Source organism: Dermacentor silvarum, unplaced genomic scaffold (genome assembly GCF_013339745.2).
Source record: "Dermacentor silvarum isolate Dsil-2018 unplaced genomic scaffold, BIME_Dsil_1.4 Seq933, whole genome shotgun sequence".
Lineage (NCBI taxonomy): Eukaryota > Metazoa > Arthropoda > Arachnida > Ixodida > Ixodidae > Dermacentor > Dermacentor silvarum.
In genome coordinates, this window is record NW_023606986.1 from 51,118 (window position 1) to 60,001 (window position 8,884).

General features: G+C 47.2%; 1 protein-coding gene across 1 annotated transcript; it reads right to left on the reverse strand.

The window, feature by feature from the left end:
- Positions 1-433: 433 nt before the first annotated feature.
- LOC119435821 (chymotrypsinogen B-like) lies at positions 434-4,124 on the reverse strand. The gene is made up of 3 exons (XM_037702530.2): positions 3,848-4,124; positions 2,985-3,127; positions 434-674 (listed from the first exon to the last, which is right to left on the reverse strand). The coding sequence occupies exons 1-3, from the start codon at positions 4,122-4,124 to the stop codon at positions 504-506; spliced, it is 591 nt and encodes a 196-aa protein (XP_037558458.2). The 3' UTR covers positions 434-503.
- Between the last annotated feature and the right edge of the window lie 4,760 nt (positions 4,125-8,884).

Below are 8,884 nucleotides of genomic sequence, written 5' to 3' on the forward strand. Positions count from 1 at the left end.
GGAGATGGTAATAATAAAAAAAAAACGTGTGCATAAAAACAGTATGCGCCGTGCTAGTGCACTGGTCGCTACAAACAGTATTTGGCGATAATATGCACAATTCTTTTTTCACTAGACTAATAGAAACAGTATCGAAAGCTCAGACTGAAAAGTGGGTGAAGGGAACTCTAGGTCATTTCAAAGCAATTCGTCGTACACAAAAACTGGGAGATCCCGAGAATTGTTTTTCCTAAATATGTGCGCCTCACACAAAAAAAGATATGTCGACATCTGCGCAGATCATTGCATGTGACGTCCTGGATGTAAATCTGGGAGCATCAAGAAGCACAAAGCGTGCACCCTTAGCAGGGAGCCAAGCGGCAGCAAAAAAAAAAAGAACCAGAAAGCACACACAAAAGAACGAACAAGAAACACTCCAATAAACTGAAAACAACTCCGGTGGCTCCCTTTATTAGGCCAGCTACCCCGCCCTGCACCCGATGCATCCCGTTCCTCCTGCTGCGCTACCAGACGGGCATAGCGACGATGTCGTGTATCCACGAGAGGAGCGCCGAGACGTCCGAGAAGACGAAGGGTGACGACCGGAACCGGGTCTCGTTGCCCCACGAGACGACGCCCACCAGGGTCCACTCGCCAGACGAGCCCTTGGTCATCAGCGGGCCACCCGAGTCCCCCTTCGGGCGAGTGAGAACGCGAAAGAGACAATAGTGATTGACGCTGCATGTCTACAGCTGTGCGAATGAATGCGAGGAAGCGGGTGAGGAGTTGTTGGGAGCATAAGTTGAAATGTAGCAAGTTCATGCACGAGTGTCACAATCATCGTTGCAAGCATTGCAGATAGGATCATTTAAACGCGACACGAAACGTACAGTTCTGAAGATCACCGGCGAAAAGGCCAATCAAATGCCTGAAAAAGGACCAGTAACGCTTACATACCCACTCCCCCCTCATTATTACCTATGCTAACGGATTTTTCTTCCTTGAACAGTTCATCTACTCCCATCAGGTTGATAATACAGTCACCCTGCTTAGATGACCACGGAACTAACAGCTCAATAATGACAGCCGTATTTGGTTCTCATAAAGTCGTCTACATTATATACAGGGTGTCCTACGTAACTTCAGCCAAATCCTAAAGATATGCAGATGCCACGTAGTTGGACAGAACCAAGGTAATGTTGTTTGACGTCGCTTGAAGGAACTCAGTTTATTTTTTGCATTCCGCCTGAAAACATATATTAGTCTTAATTAGTCAACTGCTCAAATATCATACTTAGATGAAGAGTGTCGATGAGAAAATTGTAGAGGAACGTGAAAAACTCCCGATACAGCTTTCTGTTGCTGAATACGTGCTACATAAAAGTGTTTTTTTTTCGGGCGTGAAAGAAGCCCGCGAACGCACGCCTCCTTTACAAAGGCTTACCCCTTTCGCCTTCTGCGCTCAGGAAGTCAAACCACCCGAAAGGATCGCGTTTCAATGGAATCGTGCAGCCACGGGGTAACTGGATCTCGCGTCAGCTTGGACTAAGCGCGACTGGGGAATAATTGACCATCATAAACGCGTGGCAACAGTCACTTACGAACCGCTATAAGTGAGACCAGCTACAGTTTTCACGAAAATACCAGCATAACTCCATATCACATGTCACATTCTATCGCTTTTAAGTGCGCCTTTTTTTCCCCTTCTGTGCTAATCAGAATTGGGGCCGTCGAAGTAGTCAAATGAAAATAGGGCAGCATCAGAGAGTGCCCGGAATAGCTTGCGTCACTTTGTTAGTAAGGTATGAAACGGTATGCATCTGAACGGACATTAACAGAGGATGATAAGTTGGGCGAGTTGGTACGGTAACAATTTTGTTGCCACCTGAAAGGACGAAGAAGTAGCCATAGACAGCATTCGTCCTGTGTATCTCGTCTACGTCTTCGTCCTTTCGTGCTGCAACAAAATTATATTAAGGCAGGAGATGTCGCCGGGATATCGGAGAATGAATTATCGCTACCCTGCTTTTGGCAAACGTTACATTCGGCACGTCTCCCAGTGAGTAGTAAGGTTGCGGACCGCCGCCAAGAAAAGGCCAACTTTTCTCACTGGCTGGCGCGAAGTACATACTTCTTCCTAAATATGGGTGTCTACCTCTTTCAAGCTGCAAAAATCTTTTCTACTGCAATACAAAAAGAAAGGCACCTCTTCTTCCACCTTGGGAGTTCTACGTCACCACTGCGATGGATGAAGAAAGCGTGACGCTGTCACCACGTGGTACGTGACTTTTGCAGCAGAAAGGAGGATTACCCCTCCTCATACACGCTGATACACTTAGCACACATAGGGTAGGCGAGTCTCGTAATGCTGCTTTTGCAGGACCGCTCACGTGGTTCCGGCATTGTAAACAAAGAAGCGCGATGCATAATCAGGCGCCAGCGGTTATGCCTGCAAGGTATTGCGCCCGATGTAGCGCCGCGAAAACCGCTGAAAGGTCAATGAAAAGCCCGAGGAACATTTCTTCTCGACGGAGCCACTCGGCTCGCCAGCTAGGTGACGTCACGCGTGCGACACTTCGCGTCATACGCATGCCGTCTGCTGAGAACAAATGACCAGAAACAGAGCGAAACAACTGGGGGAATGAGCGTGAAATGCAGAGCACGCAAATGGAGGCGAGAAATACGCAAAATGAATATAAATGAAAGTGCGGGTAACAGTGGTGTGGAACGTGACAACAAATGAGGCGGCGGCCTCTCGGGTGACATATGGGAGGAGGCAGGAAAGGAGTGTCACTTGTGGATGCCTGGTCGAGCAAACGGGAGAGAGCCCCTGCTGCAAAGAGGCTATCGGACTTTCCTGCGCCATGGCCTCGAGGCATTTCATTTGCTTACATCTCGGCTGTTATTACGCGCTTACGACACGCTTATTACACGGCGCTTTACGACTTTTAGTTAATAACCAAAATGTCTGGTGGGGCCCGGTAAGGGGCCCTTTAAGCACTCACCACTCCAGGAAAGCCGGATGCCGGCTGGGCGCATATCTGGTGCGTCAGGTTTGCGTACGAGTGTTCCTCCTGGCACCTGTCCTTGGAGACCACCTCCATCTGCGCCTCCTTGAGCAGCTCAGGCAGCTGCAGTGAGTCGATGCCTGCAGACGTTGCCGTGCATATGCACATATATACATATGAGCAGATAACGAAGGTTATCGCACGCAGATGCGCACGCACAGACGCACACAGAAAAACACACACATGCGCACGAACACACATACACGACGGACAGCACTTTTCATTTGTTAAGAATATGAAACTTGTCGCAAATTGAACCCTTATTCGGAATAATCCTATATTTCAATTGGAAATACAGGTAATTCACCTATGCTCTAATTGGTTTTACTGTCTGAAATGTACGTCGGCTCCATGTGGTAGATACTAAAAAATCAAGTACCTCGGCTTCCCTCATTTGTCTTGCCCTTATCTGAGTATGACGTAAGGGGAGCACGCTGCCAGCGTACGCACATGGTCTGGTAATAATGACCCCTTCGTAAATCCTCTAAAGGCCTGGAGCGCGAGGACTTAAATATGACAGTAACACGGAGTCACGACACCCCATTAGAGATACAACACAGAAGATTACTTAACTATATTATATACCTCCCCTCGTTTAATCTGAACCACCACCCATAGCGTGACGCATACAAGCATGTTCTTGTACTGTACACAACCATCGGCATCATCGTCAGAAACTCGTTCAGAAGTATTACGCCCCAATTGTCTTGGCGTATCTCACGTGAGCTCTCTTGTTTTCTTTGCTGTTCGTAGCCTTAACATTCTGAACTACACGTTCTGGCACAATACGACACACTCACTCGGTATGGTGTTGCCCCAGCCGGCGACGGTGACATGCGAGGGCAGCGGCGCACCGGCTCTGGGCAGGCACACCGGGGACAAAGGCAGTGCAGTCCGTAGCACCAGTATGGCAACGTCGTCGACGGCGCGGTCCTGGTTCACGAGGTGGCAGTTCGGGTGCTTGAACACCTTGCTCACGAACGCCGTGGCCTGGCGGGAAGTGCGGGACGAGCCGTACCGGACCACGTAGCGAGGCTTGAACTCCCTGCGGAGGGATCGGTGTAAACGAGTGAGCATGCCGACAGTACGGAAACGTGAGGCCGACACAAAGCGACAGTGCCGACAAGACCCTGTAGTTCTGATGCTGCTCGTGGTCATCGAGTTCTCTTTGTTCGTGCGTCTACACACGTCACACCACGAGTGTTTACTTAGTCAACTTATATGCTTAGTGCAGTTCATAGTGCCGTTACAACTACGAGCACAACTACGAGTGTAATGTTCTAGCATGTTGCTATCGCATCCGTTGCTTCGTCCTTACGATGAAATTGTGATTTTTTTAAAATAAATAAATCAATAACGTTGTCCAGTGGCCAGATTTGAACGCAGAACTTCGAGCACAAAAGTCTGCACTGTAACGACTACGTCATTGTCGTGTTTCTCTCACAACAGCGTGCCTCATAAACCCATTGTAGTTTTGGCATGTAAAATCCAGGAAATTGATTAAAGTAATTAACACGTCATCATACGGCAAAATGGGGGCCTATCCCGTAGAAAGTGCCATGGAAAAGATCGAGCCCGCGCTCCTCATATACTCCCCACACGAGAGGAGCGATGCGAGAAACTGCGAGGAGCAGTGACTCACTCCGCCCGTATCTCAACCTCCCTCCCACCCCTGCTCAGGAAGACTGCCTTTCGTCGACTCCAACTGGAGGTTGAATCTCCTGCCAACTTTTTCTCTCGCTTTAGACTTTAGAATATGCCTGGCCTTGGCTACACGGTATACGCGGACGACATCACATTTATAGGCACGCAAAGGATCGCCAGGGAATATTGAAGAAAAAATGCTCCAACAGGCAATTGACGCAATACAGGTTCATGCACATAATATTGGCCTCTCACTTTCAAAGGATAAATCAGAATAAGTTGTAATTACTAACCAGAAGAGCAAAGCGGCAGACAATTATCGCAACCTTGTCTCACTATGTAGCGATAGATGCCCGCTCCCCAGACGAAAGCCCATTCGGATCCTTGGATTTCACATCCAGGAAGACGCGAAGGCCGACGCTTTGATGCGCAAGATTACACTAAAAATAAATGAAATAAAGAGGCCCCTACACCGCATCACATGCAGAAACAAGTACACGCGAGAGCACCAACTTCGATTGATTGTGATAACCTTAGCAGCACTAAATATACTATACCAAATACTTTACTTAAAGCTCACGATAACTCACCAACTCAAATTGCGGCGCTATACCAACAGCTTACGAAAATCACCATGGGTCTCCGACAACAGGCACCCATAACGAGAGTAGTGCGAACCAACATATCACCACACCCTGAAAGGCTACTCCACCTCCACACGGAAATCCAGGCGGCACGATCGAAAAGCGCCTGCCAAGGCCAGCAACTGCTAATAGAACTAGGGCATGCACGATCCGAACACAATGCCAGTTATTGGAATTGTCAGTTATTGGCAATACCAAAGAGCGACATACAACGGCACTAATGGAACATATTCCGGGGGCTTCATTTAAGCAGTCCCTCGGAGACAACTGTAGAGGTGATGGTCATTGCAGAAGCCATAACAGCATCACAACACCACAAAGATCCTCGTAATGACCGGCAGTTAAGCGACCTGTAGAGCCTTCATGACCAGGAATCTCCTCAAATCCATACACCACACTCTACGAGTTCTTCGAAAAACACCCGCATATCTAGATCACTCTTCGGTCGTTCGGTCAACTATAGCTCCGACTCACTTGAGTAGACGCGGCTAGCGTCTGTCAGCAACCTTCATCGTAAATGGTGTCAGAAGTGGCCGCCGTTCGCTCTCTGTAATGGCGAACAAGCCGGACGCTACGTTTGCCGCAGTACCTGGACTCCCACAGCCATCGAGCTTCGACTTCGCCGACCCAAGTACATGATCTACCTGGATTGAGCAGTTCGAGGACTATGCCTACGGCTACAGGATTGCACCAAGCTACCGAGGTGGTTCGGGTACGAACGCTTCTTTATTGCATGGGTGTTCAAGCTCGACGCGTGCTGGCGTCTTTCAACTTGTCGGCCGAAGATGTGCAGTCATACAGCGTTGTTAAAAGCAAGTTCGCCTCGCATTTCGTGCACCCGCTAAACGAAGTTCACGAGAGTTATCGTTTTCACAAGCGGACGCAGCAAGGAGACGAAAGCGTCGATGCTTTCGCCTTCTCGCTGTCCAATGCGATATAGGAAGGAAATGAGAGGGCTCTCTACCGAGTCAGAATCGACGGCCCTCCGTAATGTGGACAGAGCCACCCATGACGAGAGAACTACAGCAGCTACACTAACTTGAACAACAGCTCAAGCTCGACGATCGGCACGGACAACAGTTAAATCCCAGCATCTCCCCGAACCACTGGAAGAAGGGAGACAGACCGTCATATGGGGAACCGCACCTATTCCTATTCGATTAGCGCATCGAGCTGCTGTGCTGGAATACTGAAATTTGATTCAACTGTCCGTTACACAATTATTTTTATTAAGAGGCTCAAAACGAGGCAGAGCAAGGACCTACCTAATTACCGCGAAATGCACAGAATGAAATAAAATGCTTCGCATTAATAAAAGCTGGCAGATCATACGCCCTGTGGGAATCAATGTTATGCGAAGCGGTATGCGGGGAGCGTACCGAGTTGACCACGAGAGCACCAACACGCAGGTGGCTTTTTTATGATCTACATGACACGCATGGTCATGTCATGACGTGTCATTTATACCCGAACCCACTTCAGTGGTTTTTGAGTATTAATCTTTTTTTGCTGGTCATTGTCATTTTTATGGAGTCATGCTCATGACTATGACTTCTACCATCATACTTTAGGGCTTCCTTCACTTAGTGCCCACATCCGAACCCAATCCATGGGTTTTTGGCTGTTAATCTTTTTTTTCGCTGAGTCATTGTCATTTTTTGATGAGTGATGGCCATTATTCGGTCGGTATTCTATTCTGCTATCATTGTCGTTACTATGATAACCATACTTGCACCCATACCATCATTAATTCTCGATTCTTTGCCACTTTGGGGTTTTGTTTTACCTATGAGAGCACCAAGACGTAGGCGGCTGTTTCATGACCTACATGACACACATATCATCACCCATCACTTATGTTCGTCATACACCCTTGTCATGCTATGCCAATTTTGGTACAAAATTAACGAAACGACTATGAGAGCACGAAGACGCCGGTGGCTACATATATAGATAGATAGATAGATAGATAGATAGATAGATAGATAGATAGATAGATAGATAGATAGATAGATAGATACTCTCGAAGTGGCAAATGTTCGCAAAGAAATGCTTCGCATTTAACTTCGCCATCCTTTAATGCTAAATGCTGGCAATTGCCGCCGTTGTGAGCGCAGTTTGCGAGATGACCTTGCCGAACACCTCCTAAAACGAGGCCCTGCCATGACGACGACTGGCGACACCAAATGTATTTAAGTACCAAACATTGTGGGATTACGTACGTGTTTATTCCAAGTATAAAGGTTTCACTAGCCTGCATTGACGAGCATGACGAATAAAAAAATAAATTATAGTTACATTATCACCTGACTCAAAATTAAGCCCGCCCGTCGTATTTCGGAGAAACATTCAGTACTACAAGAAAGGGCTGCTATCTTTTCACTTTTTCTTGGTTCGTTGTTGACGCAGAAGAAATGAGAATAACGACGCAGAAGCCAGTAGCAATTATTAAATTGTATATGTCGGCGCACACTACTTAGTGAGGTTACCGCTTTCACCGCTTATAGTTAGACATTGTTCTCGACCACGTAGATATTATCATAAGCGCGACACAACGAACGTGCCGCTATACGCAACTGCATTTAATTGAGCTGTTACAAAGCCTCGTGTCCTTGCGTTGTTAAAGTCAACAAGTAATTAGTGGTTTCTTCACCAGTACGAGAGTAATGGAGAGAAGAAAAGGCAACACAGACTTCACCATGGAATGAAAGTTAAGTGCCTGTTTTGCTAAACTCGGCCAAGTATGAATCCTTAGACGCTTCACCATCTAAGACGTACATTTGTTTAGTGTGTCGTGTTTTTGTTGTTACTTTATTATGTTTGTGCCGTTCAGTCAAAAGTTGAGAGTAGTGCTCATGAGCAGAATAATGAGACGGAGATAGCTTTTTTGTGTGTGTGGTGTGCACAGCAGTATTGACAACATGCAGCTTGTGGAACGTTGCCTTCACGACCTTGTAGTGAATGGAAGTTCATGCAAGTAACTTCGAGACTAAGCTGCAACACTATAGACATAGTCCATTATACGTGCGTGAAACCTGACGATTTCACCGGGCAACATGCATAATTCAAGATTAAAATGTTTGCTTGCGAATAGACAGCGTAAAAATTGAGGGGCCGTTCGGACTTGTGATGGAGGCCGCAGTGTCGCAAAACCTGCTCAAGCCCTATCCTTGCTAATTTTCAAATAGCTTGGATATGCAGTTTAGGAAGACGGGCGTTACTTTTAGCGATGACACTGTTCAGGCTATAATGCGTTCTGAAGTTGAAGCTCGACGACGAAGTTGAAGGTGAAGCTCGACGACGAAGCCAACAACATGCCTCATTTCAAGGACTCTCAGGAAGCACAGAACCTAGCTAGTGTACGGGCTGAAAGTGATTAAGGGGGTGCTAGCGAGGAGGCATCCGGGTCAGACGGAACTCCGCAACATGGCCAGCAGAAAAACTACAGACTACATATATGGTTCGATCAGATTCAGAGGTTTTTTTTTTGACCTAATGAACGTAGATAGAGCCGCGACTACCTCTCTATCTCTAGAAAGCCGGAGGCTC

Bases quoted from the DNA above. Each gene is read 5' to 3' on its own strand.
- LOC119435821 (XM_037702530.2), bottom strand. From the start codon at position 4,124: ATGCTCACTCGTTTACACCGATCCCTCCGCAGGGAGTTCAAGCCTCGC. The intron at 3,128-3,847 runs GTGAGTGTGTCG...CAACGTCTGCAG, and splicing joins CTGGGGCAACACCATACCGA to GCATCGACTCACTGCAGCTG. The intron at 675-2,984 runs GTGAGTGCTTAA...ACTCGCCCGAAG, and splicing joins CATCCGGCTTTCCTGGAGTG to GGGGACTCGGGTGGCCCGCT.